Consider the following 15,529-nt stretch of genomic DNA (forward strand, 5'->3'; position numbering starts at 1 on the left):
AGTGGAGAAAGATGGGAGAAAAACGTTGCCGAACCTCTGTCTTGTCAATGCCTTCTATAGACGGTAGCTGATACAGGTTTATTGATGTAATATTAACTGCTCATTCTCGTTTAAAATAATCAGTTATATTTTACTAGCTTACCCGGCGAACTTCGTACCGCCAAAAAGTCAATGTATCTCATGTCACACTTGACTTTTTTGGTGAATCATGAAATTTATCTGACAGTCACATCTCAATACGGACTTCCTAAGTGCTTAGTCATGCAGCATTTATTATTCCGAAAACATATTCTTCTCAATCAATTGGTAGTAATATCTATCAGTAGAGTGTTGAATTGAAAAAATAGATAGGTAAATTCAGTGTTTCAAAGATTAATTTAATGCGTTCATAGTTGTTGATTGTCAATAGATGGCCCAGGAAATATGCGATATACGATGAACCACACAGAATTCCATATTATTTCCATCTTCCATTTTAGGATAAATATAAGCTAATAGGCATTTTAGGATGATACAGGTTTATTGATGTAAAATCAACTGTTCATTCTCGTTTGAAAATAAAAATTATATTTTTCAATTATTTTATAATGAATTCACACAATTAAGATGAAATATTTTGTTAATTAATTATTAATTCTACATTGTTAAAAGACGATCTGGCATCAGAGCAAAGCGAGAAAGAGATAGCGCTATCCGCTTTGTTGAATGAAAGACAAAGATAGAAATACCATTGCAAATCAAACACTGCCATTATAACGTGGACCTCACTATAAATCTTTAAACATGATCTATTATGTCAAATTCTCGTAATTATGTGAGATGTTTTGCAATACCATATTATGATATGAAATAAATATTTCTTCTATACATAGCTTCCTATATCTATTTTCAATAGGTTCAATTCTTCACACAGTATATAGATTTGAAATCTTAGACAGTTCCAATATAATTTTATAATAATAGCTTTTTTTATTGAAATCCAAGTCTTGGAAATGAACCTGATTCTATAATTGTATATTTTTACATTTACATTTGATTACTTTGAGTAACTCCACGTTTACTAATAGAGGATTGTATAGGATGGAATGGAAATAATGTTTTCTGGTAGAATTTTATGTCCTTTATTCTCATTTTTACGTTTTAAAAAATAACAATAACGTTGTATTTACAAAATAATATAATAAATAGCTCACTAGAATACTGTTGATAGACATGATTTAATAATGTAATGAATATGATGAACTTTACTAACGATTCTAATTTGTTGTTGTTTGATGAGTTGTGTCAGCCTACTAAAAGCGAGTTTTAATATATTTTCAAAACGTGATACATGTAATAAGAAAACAAAGATATTGTCAAATTTTATTATTCAGATTATGAAATTTGACAATATCTTTGTTTTTATTATTATGGAGAGATTTCACAACATCACCATCAATTCTACTAATTTTATTAGTGATACATGTAGTTTGGAAAGTTTTATTATGAATTTGACGTAAGCTCAGATTGAATTACGCATTTTTATAAAATGATAATCTGTTACAATTGTAGAATGAATTCAATTTTATAATTGATTCCTACAATATTATAGAATGAATATCCGATTGTTATTATGAATAATTTTCTACAATTATTGTAGAATGAATATCCGTTACAATTGTTATGTGGAAGTTAGTTATTCATCAGATTTGAAATATTGATAGTTTCTCTTTGATCAGCTCCAAATTTATTTTTCAATTCATTCATTTGAGTAGGCGATATCTAGATTTGAATCCCTCAATTTTATCTTACGTTTTATTTTGAGTTTTAAACAATAATGTTTTTCACTGTCATTGTAATTGAGTAGGTAATATATAAATTTGAATCCCTCAATTCTATCTTACGTTTTATCTTAAGTTTGAAACAATAATGTATTTCACTGTCATTGACATTTTTCCCCTTCACTAAAAAGTTTTCACGAATGATAACACAGTTGAATTGAATCAAAGGTACACCATACAGTCATAATACAGGCCTCAACCAAGTTTGTCCACCAAAATCCAATGTACCTAATTAGTTCTGTATTTGGTCATAATCACTATCAGCTAACTAGCCTACAGATGGAAATAATTTTTGGATAGTAGCTCTCATTGATTTTCCTTCTAGCTGTTCACCCGTGAACAGAGGTTGAGTTAAGGTTGATTGGTAGAGAGGACTTAAAAGTCCTAACTCCGCATAATAAAAATTTATTTCATTTCACCCAGTTGACAATATTTGTATTAGCAGAAGTCTTCGGGTTGGTTGACAGCATTCAATTTGGAATTTTTTCTGATAATTATATAAATTCAGTATGTTGTTTGAAGGATCTGTACTGTTTACCTGTACCACTAAATTTCATAATCAAACTTGAAAATTCCAGTTTCCAAAATTTTCATTGATAACCATTCTTGTGTTATCGCATTCAACTAAATACAGCACCTCGTCAAATTGCTAATTTCTCTACAGACCTATTCCAGATCATGAGATCAACTTTGAAACTTACATCACCATCAATATCAACTAATCACTTGATAATTTTAGTTAGATTTTGTGTTTATTACAATTGTAATGATGATACTAATGCCCATTTTTGCTATCAGTAGCCCTGCTAGTCGGTTCCATCTTCAGTTTATATCCAACAGCTTATAAGCAATTATAAGCTTATAAGCTAATTATAAGCTTATAAGCAAGTATAAGCTTATAAGCAAGTATAAGCTTATAAGCAATCACAGCTTATATCCAACTAGTGTACCTTAATGTCAGCTAAATACAGTCTTGGGTCAATGTTTATTTTTAATGACCTTTCCCAGACAAAGTTTGTCAGTTAATATTCATTAACACCAGCTTGGTACCGCCCTTAGAGCAATACTAACTCACAGTACAATACCCCACCAATTTATGGTCAGTGTATATTTATCACTATCACTGTCAGCTCAGCACCGTCCTTAGAGCAACACTAACACACAGAAATAAGCCCACCAATGTATGGTGGTTACAGTTGGCATCACTGGTCTTTTGCTTGGGAGTTGCTAGGGTCTCCACAGGCCTAGAAGTAGTGACGTGTGGCCGACCACTGTCGTCAGCACTGCCTTCTTGATCGTCGTCGTCTTCGTCCGATTCGTGGGCGTGGTTGTGGTGGAGGGATACGACCCTGATTGGCAGGTTTGCGTTGACGTTGCAGTTTGGTTGGGTGCAGTAGCAGTAGATGTCCAGGTTGATGTTGTGACAGCCACTCACTGCTCGCTCCGCACACGATTTGCTCACTATTTCGCCACCTGAACGATAAGAAAATTGATTGAAAATACTGTAGCCTATTCAGGAAAAGAGGACTAGCAAATTAGTTATAATAAATACAAATAAGATCAGCTGTGCTTTTAGAATTAAGTTTGTTTTTCAGTAATTCTTGAAAATTATATTTTTAATATGTGAATATTCCCTATTTCAGTTGTGAAAATAATTTAAATTATTTTTTAATTTAAATTATTTATATAACATTATTTCAATAATGTGAAATATTTCTCCTATGTTTAGTTTTGAAGTATCTAAATTTGAAAATCTACTTTGTGAAAATACTTGAGGACTGAAAATTTTGTGAATTGAAGAACTACCATACTTAACCTATTTCGGACTATGTGTTATCTAAATTTGTGAGAGGAATAGCACAAAGTTACCTACCTTATTTTTCCTCTCACTATCATTTTGATAATGTACTTATTGTATAAATAAAAGAATAACGTTGAGAAATGACTTTACAAGGAAATATTAACATATTTGAAGCGTGTGAAATTATAATTAAAGTATGTGAACTCTATGCTAAATTGGAGGACAAGGAAATTGATTATGAAATAATTAAATAATGTGAACTCTACGTTAAATTACAGGATAAAGACATTGATTATGAAATAAAGTATTTAGGGAATTGAATATATTAGAAACAATATCGGGGCACCGAGCTTAGCTCGTAATTTTTATTTATTGATAAACAGAACACAATTCTTTAAAATGATCGTGTTTATATTTTAAAGCTGGCTATACGTCAGCTTATGAATTTTGGGGATGAGATACTTTGATTTTTCACAGACGCACTCGCCCACTCACTTTTTTACCATCCACAGACGACGAAAGTCTCAGCTGTTTTTCCAAGGATGAATGATCCTTTTAATGTCGTTCAGCGAGTTTTCCCAGGGATGAGACTTAGTGCAATCGAATTTTTATATCATAAACCAACTATGTTCCAAATTTCGTGAAAATAGTTAGAGCTGTTTTCGAGATTCGTTGGACATAAATAACCATAAATAAATATAAATAACCAAATATAAAATTATGTACAGACATTGCTCGCTTAATATAATAGGATATGAAATTATTGTTTCATAATGAACTCCACGTTACTGTACATAGGGCAGGCCACAAATGTTAGGACATGCATGATAAACCTATTATATGATACACATGTCATCATACATTGTTGTGTCACCACAGCAAAAAGCTTCGAGCAAAATTTTTTAGGTTAGGTTTTTGTATTTCCGATTTTTTGTTGTTTATTTTTTCTTTGCTGCTCTATTCAAGGTTAAATTATCTTTGTATTATTATAATTTTTAATTTTCCAGTGGTTTATTTATTTTTATTGGTTGCTTAATTTATGATAGAAGCCTCTTGCTGACGACAAAACATGCATGATGAACATGAGTGTACACAACAGGAATGTGCATGTCCTGTCGTTGAGGCCAGCCTAAGTTTTTTAATTTAAGTAAGGTTTTTAATCAATCTAAGGTTTTCATTGTAATCTGTTTATGAACTGACCATTCGCCTGTAGCCTTGTGACGCATGCCCTGTAGCCCAGGGGGCACTGTCGGTGTGAGTGTACGGGTGCATGCGGGTCCGATTGACATGCCTCGAATCGCTCGCTGCCGAATGCACGCTCCACCTCGCCGTCAGAGCCACACACCTCGCATGACATCAGCGCCGCTGCTGAACGGTCTGCACTGTCTGCAATTAGACAAGGAGATTTTATAAAGTGAAACAGTTTGGGAGGAGAGAGTGATTTAGAAATAGAATCAGTCAATCATGCAAAGTGATCAATCAGCGATAAGACTAGGAGATTTTTTAATAAAAAATCTTGAGAGGAGAGAGGTGATTCAGAAAATAATCAGTGTGAAATAAGAGAAGAAGATTATATAAAAGATTGTTTTTGAAATAAGAGAAAACGATTCTTTGAATGATTGTATTGAAATCAATAGGAGATGAGATGAGAAGATTCTATTAAAGATTGTATCTGAAACGATGAGTGATTCATGCAAAATAATCTATTTGAAAGGAGTGAAGAAGTTTGTGCAAAAGAATCAATTTGAAACAAGAGAAGAAGATTTTGCTAAAAAATCATTTAAAAAATGATATGATACACAGAATGATGCAATAGTAAAATAAACGTGTTATAAAGTTATAGATGCTAAAAACATCAAGTAGAAATTTCAGAGAGAACCAAGGCGGTTTCCCTAACTTGGAATGTGTGAAGTAAATTCTGCAAAACAATTAATTCGAAATGAGTGAAGCAGATTGAAGAAGTGTAAACTGAGTCTTGAAGATATAGTTACTGAAACCAAGTAAAAAGTAGGCTATAGAAATTGTTTAAAGCTTGTTGAATTGAAGCAAAAGGCTCCCATAAACTGCAATAAGAGGAGTAGATTCTACAAAATCATCAATTCGGATTGAGTGAAGCAGATTGAAAAGTGTAAACTCACTCTTCAAGATATAGTTACTGAAACCAAGTAGAAATTACAGAAATTTAATTGATCATGTTGAATTAGAGTAAAAGGAGGGCTTGAAGTGGTTGACATTTCAGCTATGTTGACCATTCATTCTATTCAATAGAGTTTAATGTATTGAAACTCATTCTCTTTTGCTTTTTAACATAATATCCGATACTTTTAAAAGCATGTACAATATTCGGACTTGAGCCTGGGAGTTGAACTCAATGGGACTATATTTATAATTTCTTGTTCTTTGACTGTAAAATAACTATTTTTCACAATAATTATTTAAAAGTTGTGAAATGAGCTGAAAATTAGCGTTAATAAATCAAATTTCAAAATTCAAAATTTTCAAATCTTTATTCCTGGACCGAAAATCAAGTGACGAAGCATTGTGTGATTTCATAACCTTTACTTTTGGACAACATTAACATTTTATCAAATTTTTTGGAGAGAAATAGTACAGGCTCAGCCTAGTTTTCCCTCCAATGTCATAATTGTATTATGAGATTATACTGATTTATATAATTTATAATGAATGAAAATGGTCTAATATTCATTTGTGAATCATATTTTATAGTATTTTCTTTAACATTAAAGTTTGTTGTGCGTGATTTATGGTATTTTTCTATAATGAAAACACAAATATTTTTTTGTGTTTTCATAATTATTTTCTTGAAAGTCGAATCTTTGATAGTCGAAGTTACAAGAGTTAATTTTATCAATGAAAATATATTTGTGTGATGAGTGATGATCGATTGAATGAAAAAGATACTAAGTAAATGTCAACAAAAATCCAATTTTTATTTGATAATAGAAGAATATAAGAAAATGATCGAATACAAGAATCTCCTTTATGCTTAAAGGTGATGTTTTCTTGATCCATTCCGAGCTGCGATGTATTAACACACTTTTTTTACGTATTTCACACGACATGCAGTCAAATATTTAAGTAAATAATCAAAATCTTTTATTTACTGACTGCAGTACTTTCGACCGTCTCGTGATCATTTTCAACAGTCAGTATTTACTTGAATATTTGACTGCATGTCGTGTTAAATACATAAAAAAGTGTGCTCCGTCATGTGTGTGACTGTTGCCAAGTAATGCTCAAATTTACTTGATTAATGATAGTAGTCCGATGTTTCCAAACCATGAAATAACAATAAACGTACAGAGAGAGTGAGCACCAAAGTATGAAAAGGGCAAATAAGATACAATAGTGTTTGTGATACAGATAAATGGTGTAGATCGTTAGGAAATGTGATTGTGCGTTATTATCAGCAGAGGGTGGTTTCTATGCACCCCACATAACATTAAACGCTGCTCTCCATAATGGGAACATTTGGCAGAAATCGTGGTCTGTCTGCTACATCCTCCCCCCACCCTTAATGCATAAACGGATTCTTAGACTGACAATCAATGTATGGCGGACTAAAGCTATTGTCAGAAGTCGTTTATTCGGCATTGTTAAGGAGTGCTCTCTGGTTGAGGAGATACAGGGAGGAAGGGAATTGAAAAAGGAGAAAGAATGAAGGGAATAGACTATGAGATGTGTGGGATGTAAGGAAGAGAAGAAGCAAGAGATGGGAGGAAGGGAATAGAATGAAAGAAGTTGCGGGTGAACGGAAGGAGAAGATAAACACAGTAGATGAAGGAAAAGTAACGAAAGAAGTAGGAGAAAAATAAAAAGTTCGCGAAGAAGAAGATGAAAAGGACGAGGCAGATAGAAGGATAGCCGAAAACCCCGAAAAAGTTGGAGAACAACAAATTAGAAAAAGATAAAAAGTACAGTAAAATGTAAATAGGAAACAGAAGGAAGAGAAAATGGGAAATGGAAGTATGTGAAAGGAGTGGAAAAATATTGGAGAAAAGACAACATGCAATAGATTATAATAAGAAGATTAGAAACAGGAAGAGGTAAAAAAGAACATGGTGAAAAATTACAAGTAAAAAACCGAAACCCTCTCACCGCAAATCAATTATTTTGCTAGGAATATGAAGCCAAGAGTACTAATATTGTGAAAATTAACGGATGAGTAGAATATGCTCTAGATGAAAAAAATGAATGAAAAATTATAGGGTTTCATACAGAAGATGAAATTATGAGTATATTGGTGAAGAAAAAGAAAGAAGGCTCATGGAAATTAATGAATCTGGAAAAGTAAAAGTGGTGGAAGAAAACGAAAAGGAAGATAAAAAAATGGAGTCTGGAGTTTTAATCTTCCAGTCTGGAAAAATGGGAGAATTATACTGCGATTATACTGCTTTTTTAACTGGAAATTATCCATACCTGTAAATGAGAAAAAATGTAGAAAATAGGGACAAAGCACAGCAAATTACCCAACAGGGAGAATATAGTGGATGTTTCAAAGTTAGAGAGTAGAACTCAGGCGTTTTTATCTTTGTATAGTTTACTATATATTCTCTATGTACACTCTATATAGTACAAATTCTGTAAATATATACTATATCTCCATTCTCTTTATAGGGTAATAAATATGTTATCTACATTTGAAAAAATGAAATGAAGGTGGATGGAGTTGAGCAGAAAAGTAGTAGAAGAAGAGGGAGATGCAGTTAATGAATGATGAAGGAAGGCGGATGCAAGGAGTACGAGACAAAATTAATCGTCAGTGTAGAGCAGGGATCTGATGACAAGAGGGGTCCTAGCTCAAGAGAATAATAATGATGGGGTTCCAATATATCGTCGCGACTTCATGACGACATAGGCTTAACGCTTGCGTCGCCAGTCTAGTAAGTTAGAAAGACTGCACTTCAATTCAGCAATAAAACAAGAGTGATTGTCTGTCTTGATGATGTAAGATAACTGTTTGTCTCAATACAGTGATAGGTTGGGATAGGGTGCTGTAACTGATCCTCTGATAATAGGTACATAAAGTTATCATTGTTGAAATTTAACTGGTTGTCACAATAGTCGATTCAGTAATTGGATGGGGTAGGATGCTTTAACTCATGCAGATAGAACTAATTTTGAAGATGATAATTTAAAAAAAGTTAATATCAGAAGCAATTTAGTGAGGTCTATGGTTTAACTCGGATTTTCTTTTGTCTGTATTTAACGCGATTACGGCCAAACGTGTTGATAGAATTCGATGAGATTTGGCAGGAATATTCCTTTTTCAACTGCGTGTCGATGGATACACAAGGTTTTTTGAAATTTTGCATTTTAAGGATAATATGAAAAGAAAAAGAATTCGTCCATACTCTGATATCACTATATATCATCTACTTTGAAGATAGGATCAATCAGACTATAGAATTATTCATAATCAATCAGCTGACAAGTGGATTATTCATTGCATGCATTACACAGATGTCTGGCCGTGTCTATTTCTATAAGGTAGGATTTCAATATTTTTTATGATGCGTGCCCATAAGTATCAATATTCTCACATTTGAAAAACAAATTTAATAGGTGATTAAAAATAAAATGAAAAATGATTAAATTAACTAAATAATTCTGAAGAAGTTATAATATTCTTGATTTGAAAAATAAATTTTAAAATAGTTGAGAAATATTTTTATCAGATGGAAAGATTATCACGGAACTGGATAAATTATCATATGGGATAATAATTCAAACGTGAACTGAGTTTATTAACATATGTGAGTATTTGATCTTGGAGAAAACAAATAACAGTTTTTAAGAGTAAATTATTATTCAACTGTGAATTGTGATTCAACTGAATCAACTAGAACAGGTGACATCAGATACTTGTGGATGAGAAAACTGCGTGAGATCTGCTGTTCACAGAACTACTAGTACTGCTATATTCGCAATTCTATTGATGTAAAAATTTTTATATTGTTGGAGATTACTGTTTGTATATTTTCAACAAACATATTATAGTATTTGCCAAGAGCACCCCTATCTATTGCAGGAACGGTAACCAAACCCCTATTTAAAGAACTTTCTTATTATATGTATCCCCGCCCCTATAAACAGTTTGCTGTAACTTTTCCTGCACTACATCCAACCCCTATCTTGTTGTTGACATTTTGCCCTTCTCTCAACATCCCATCTCTATCATTTTCCTTCTCTCTCAGTGCGATTTCCAACGCTGATTCTCCATGAAGTAGTCTTTCTGTCTCTCTCGTCGCATCTCTTTTCCACATTATCCTTGCCACAGCGTCTTGATGATAGTAGTCGTTTAGTTTTAGAGGCTGTGTTTGTAAGTGATTTGGAAAACTCTCTCTCAAGTTGATTACACGATTTTCGCATCGGTTCAACTTACTCCTTTCTTTTCCCTCTATCATGACTCTTGTTCTTTTTTCCGTCTTTGAAATTTTTTTTCTGTCCTTGACATTTCTTCTTCTTCTTCTTCTTCCCTCTTTTTCATCTTCTTATTCTTTTTCTTCTTCTTCTTCTTCTTCTTCTTCTTCTTCTTCTTCTTCTTCTTCTCTTCTTCTTCTTCTTCTTCTTCTTCTTCTTCTCCTTCTTCTTCGTCTGTGACATTTGTTTTCACCAACTTCAGGCGCCTTTTCCATCTATTCTCTACTAAACCAATCTATCAATCTTATCAATTTAATCTAATCAACATTTTCTGCCTCTCTCTACCGTATATAAAATGACGAAATCGCAGAAGTTCTTTGATACTGAATCCATGCAGAAGTTCTAATTCAAATTCAGCAATTAAATTTAGAAATAATCCTAGTGTAACATTTGCCAAGAATATGCATCTTCCAGAAATGCCTCAGGGTTATTTATTCGATTGCAGTACAGTTTATGGAAATCTCACATAAATTACATGTTTGAATTACATGAGTACCATGAATTATATCTTATTCACAAGTTCTCTACATGACTTACTCGAGTAGACGTGTAACTAACTATAAGCTTACTGCTGCAATTTCTAAACGTTTTTGGATTCAGTCCAATGATTAATATTAACGATTGCACTACTTTGTTTCACGATGACATTACAAATTAGTTCTAACACCTTTGATCTATAAAATAGTGCATTGTACTGTGTACTCATTTCAATTTAATGTTTTTAATTCTATATTATGTATTCATGAAGAAATATTCTTATTAGTTCTTGGCTTTTGTCAGGTGTTGTAGGATCATACTTCCTCTTTGAATTGTATCAGAGTTCTTATTCTAGTATGTATTTATTCAAGTGTTGGCTCATCTCTAACTCATAAAACTTTATACTGTTTGAATCGGTTACAATTTACTGAGCTGAATTTTTCCACGCCGTCTCCACTTCCGTTCCAAATAGCTTTTACCATGGTTCATTATTCAATTTTATTTCAAATTTAATTTTTCAACTCAATTTTCCATTGCATTGAAAGGCTTTAACATCTTTCACAAAATAATTTATTACTACTTGTTAATTAACAATTTCTTGATCAATATCTGTCTCATGGTATTAGACGCCAAAATAAAGATCATTACATGTTATTTTTTAAATAGTTTTCAATCTGTTTCCAACTGAAATCATTTCTCAAGTGTTTAAACATGCTTTGCTTATGTATTGACATTAAAAAACAAATGCGTCCGATAAGGTTTCGAATTTGAGTCGTTAACAGTGGATGTGAAATGTTCCTTTGAAAGCTTCAACCAAATTCTATTAATAGAAACTTACCGAACCCTTGAAATCTCAAGAGAAATTAGAAAAAAATACGTGAGACACTTCAAGAGAAGGAGGAAGAAAATCCTATCGATTTTTTTTGTGATGTTTATTTTTCCTAAATAGATTTCGTTTGGAATCTCCAGAACAGGCGTTTTATTTCTATCTGTGGGTCGTACAAAAATACACCCCAAGCAGTCATCGCCCTGCTATGCGGAACCCACTCAAATTTACAACTTTACCCCCACTCCCTCTTCCTCCTCCTCCTCCTCACCCTCATCACCATAAAATCCAACCTTTACGTCTTGACTGTTTGTTAATTGGTGAAGGAATGTGAGTGCTGTGTGTGGATAAAAATAAGTTTCATTGAGAAAAATTTGCTCTTAGCGTTAGAACTGAAATGATTGCTATAGCTTCTTAAGAATTTTACAGCTGTTTTGAGTTGCGATTTTGTTTGTTATGGTTTGCAATGTAATATATGTGAGAAGAATAGAAAATTTATTTTATTTGTGATGTCAAAATAGTAATTTTTTGGAAATGATTCATTGAAAATGACACTACTGTTGGGTGTGTTGGATTTGTGAAGTAAGATGATGAAAATTATCATAAACACAGTGACATAGGAGGAAGTGGAAATTCGAACAATTAAGTTAACTCAAAATCAATACAAATAAAACAAGTAGAGTATTTTTAAAATACTGAGTATTTGTAATAGAGTGAACAGTACAATTAAATAAAAAGACTAAGAAATTTCCAAAAACCACCAAAACCGGTCTTTATAACTTTCAATAAAATCTGTGGTTTTGACAGTTTCTTAGTCTTATTATTTAATATGAATAATTACCACATCAACTTCTCAACTACACAAAAAGTGAAAAAATAGTAAAATTCATCAAGTCAATCCACAAACAGAATTTTATAATCGACGAGAGTATTTTCCCCCTTAAACTGCCTTTTCGGTCTCAATTCTTGGCTAGGTTTGACATTATTCTGTCATCAAATATCACGCTCAAATTTAAGAATCACATGTAGAAGCATATTAGACATGCTGCACTATGATATTGTGAGAGTTGGCACACTATTAGGAGAAGTGTCAGAAGTGAATAATTCAATGTTTGGGTGCCTTTTCTTTGGCAATGTTCCATTGTTTATCTTTGATATTCGGACTTCTAATTTGTCACGTGTGCAGTGTTGCATTTTCTCCTGTCCATGTTTATGATATTTTACCCCAACCTTTTATATTGGGTTGATTGATGGAAGAAACAATGAAATATTGTGAGAAATAGTTTAAAAAAAAATCATTTCGATAAGATTGCTCACTGTACTAGGCCTAACTATAAGATTATCCTTCACTAATATTGATCAAGTCAAGCTCTAAATTAATGGAGGTAAGAAACAAGCGTTGGTTTAAAACTACTCTTTCCTTATACGACAATTATCATTAATAGAACCTATATCATTTGTATTGATTAAGTCGGAATTCTATAGACACAGACCTGTCACTTCTAAAATCGCATTAACATTTTGTTGCTTGGGGTTTGGGCTCTGTATCTGTAAATATGATGTTTCTAAAAATTAAGAAATCATGATTTGTCTGAATTGAATGGTATATGGGCCGTTTCAATGAAACTGCAACTTTGGATACTTTTTTAGTTTGAGGTGGTCAAGGAAATCCATTATTAATATTGAAACGTTTAGAGGATTCTTGCATATCTTTTTCATTTTAAACCTCTTTCATACAATACTATTCTGAATTCAACTGTTTAATTACGTACAATACAAATAATAAATTGGGAACTTCGAATAATTTTCAAGCTTGTCTATGAGCTAGTCTATGATTTGAATCGAGTAAATGCAGTTTGTAAATTTCTACCAAGAAACCAAAGAAATAGGAAATGAAAAAATCAAAAGATGATTAATGGTTCTGAGAGGTGACTCATATCAACAGTAATTAATTTCAGTTAATCATTTGGTTTGAAGAAATGAACTTGGTACTATATTATAGACCTGCAATGATTATCAATAGTGCTTGTTTATTGTCCTGTTTTCAAATTACCTTGTTAAACGATTTTGAATGATTCACAGAAATGACTCATACTTTTAACAATGTATTTTATGCTGACAAGGAAGTGAAGGTGTGACAAAGAAGGGTAATAAAGCTGGATGGGTTTCTCCTTTATGGAGTGGATAGGATGGTGTACTTGAGAGGGGATAGAAGCAAAAACATCTAAAATGTTAAGTATTCAAAAGAGCTTGCTCATGTAAAAAGATACAGCTCACTTGGCATAGGTGTCTTTCTTATATTAGGATTAACAAGTCTATTGAAGCTCTCCCCTATCAATTAATTTATTTAAAATTTATCTGTGGCTGGAGCCAACACATTGAGTTATGGGTTGATTATTATTGTAATAATCACAATAATTGGCTATTGTGATTATATTCGAATTATTCGAAAACACTGGTAATGACATTTGATAGATAAGGCCATATCCGTCTATCGTACACTTTTTCATCTTAATTCCAGGAATCAAATCAGTCCATTAACTCCTTTTGAACCTGCCGAATGTTACGAATTTTGCATCTTTCAACTACTACTTATTAATGATTTACTTCAATTTCTTATCAAATAATATGCTTTTGAAAGAACAGATCCTATCAATTACAGTTCCAAAAACAAATTTGAAGAACATGATAATGTGTCAATGTTTAGCCGATCATTAGACTAAAGTTTCTAGGAAGAAATTGAAAGCTTACCTTCTCAATCGTGATCACTAGTGATAACTTCTTGTGATCGCTAGTGATCTAGTCTTATCACTAGTGTCACTAGTCATCAAGAGAGAACACGATGCAACGTACAGCATAACAACAGGTGGACTAAATTGTCATAAATTGAAATCTGGCAAGGAAGCATAAGTGAAACTTAGTTTTTTAGGATTAAAATAACATTTCAATATGTTAGAAAGAGAAAAGATAATAGTTATAAGCTTCAAGTACGAAGTGAAAAATGCAGGAGAAATAGAGTGATAATTGAGGGAACTGATAATATGGGTTACAAAGGTGTACAAATGAAGGAAATCGCAATTAATGAGAACTAGAACACTAAAATAGGTAGGGAAATGGAAACTATGTGCAAATGATTCAAATTCAATTAGGAATATCAATGGAAATCAATTTGTACTTGGAAGGCAAATGAAGAATTAAATTAGGATTAATGAACATTTCAGATGAAAATATTATTCTTATTTTGATGTGGAGTGTAAGTAGCAAATAGATGTTATTGAATATCTTAGAATTTGTACCATTTGAAGTTTAATCATCTTTGAAGCAGGACTTTGGCCAAACATGAAGTAAAGAAGTCAAGGGAGGAAACCAGGAAAAAAGAGAAGAAGTGATTGATGAAGTGTAAATAGAATAGAAAAAAGATGGATATTGATGAATATGAGAGGATGAGTAAGGCAATAGTATATAATAAAAACCTGCATTAATACTCGAGAAGATTAAGTTAGTAAATATTGATAAATTGGTAAAATATGAAGTAAAGAAGTCAAGGGAGGAAAACAGGAAAAAAGAGAAGAAGTGATTGATGAAGTGTAAATAGAATAGAAAAAAGATGGATATTGATGAATATGAGAGGATGAGTAAGGTAAAGTATATAATACGAACCTGCAGTCATACTCGAAAAGATTAAGTTAGTAAAAATTGATAAATTGGTTGATGAATTTGTCAAGATTGACGGATAAGAGCATGAGTAAGGTGAAAGTATATAGTATATAACACAAACCGACCTTCATACTCGAGAAGATGAGTGAATATTCATGAATAGATATATTGGTAAAGATTTATGAGTAGCAGTATGGTAAAGGTACGTATATGAAAAGGAGGATGACTAAGGTATTTAATACAAACCTGCATTGACACTAGACACAATAGCCAAGAGCAGAGCAGCTGTGACAGCGAGCCACCCACTATAACCGTCCATCCTGACGGACTGTCGGCGGACAACTGAGTCACTCTGAGCGGCGAAAACTGCGGACAACACTTGCAAATATCCGCGCATGCGCACAGCCGGCTATTAATTGAGTTTGCAATAATTAATGTGGTGCGCGCATTGCCAATGTGTGTTGGGGCGGGAGGGGTTTATGTGTGAAAGAGGGTGATGATGTA

The 15,529-nt window shown here is 32.6% G+C and overlaps 2 protein-coding genes across 3 annotated transcripts in view; one reads left to right on the forward strand and one right to left on the reverse strand.

Moving 5' to 3' along the window:
* Nucleotides 1–15,529, forward strand: part of LOC111046335 (coiled-coil domain-containing protein 174) — a 63,788-nt gene that overhangs the window by 39,743 nt on the left and 8,516 nt on the right. The window lies entirely within an intron of this gene.
* LOC111063465 lies at nucleotides 1,108–15,418 on the reverse strand. Its single transcript, XM_039432072.1, has 3 exons — nucleotides 15,272–15,418; nucleotides 4,822–5,007; nucleotides 1,108–3,293 (listed from the first exon to the last, which is right to left on the reverse strand). The coding sequence occupies exons 1-3, from the start codon at nucleotides 15,342–15,344 to the stop codon at nucleotides 2,947–2,949; spliced, it is 606 nt and encodes a 201-aa protein (XP_039288006.1). The 5' UTR covers nucleotides 15,345–15,418; the 3' UTR covers nucleotides 1,108–2,946.

The sequence above is a fragment of the Nilaparvata lugens genome, chromosome 7, assembly GCF_014356525.2.
Source record: "Nilaparvata lugens isolate BPH chromosome 7, ASM1435652v1, whole genome shotgun sequence".
Classification (NCBI taxonomy): domain Eukaryota; kingdom Metazoa; phylum Arthropoda; class Insecta; order Hemiptera; family Delphacidae; genus Nilaparvata; species Nilaparvata lugens.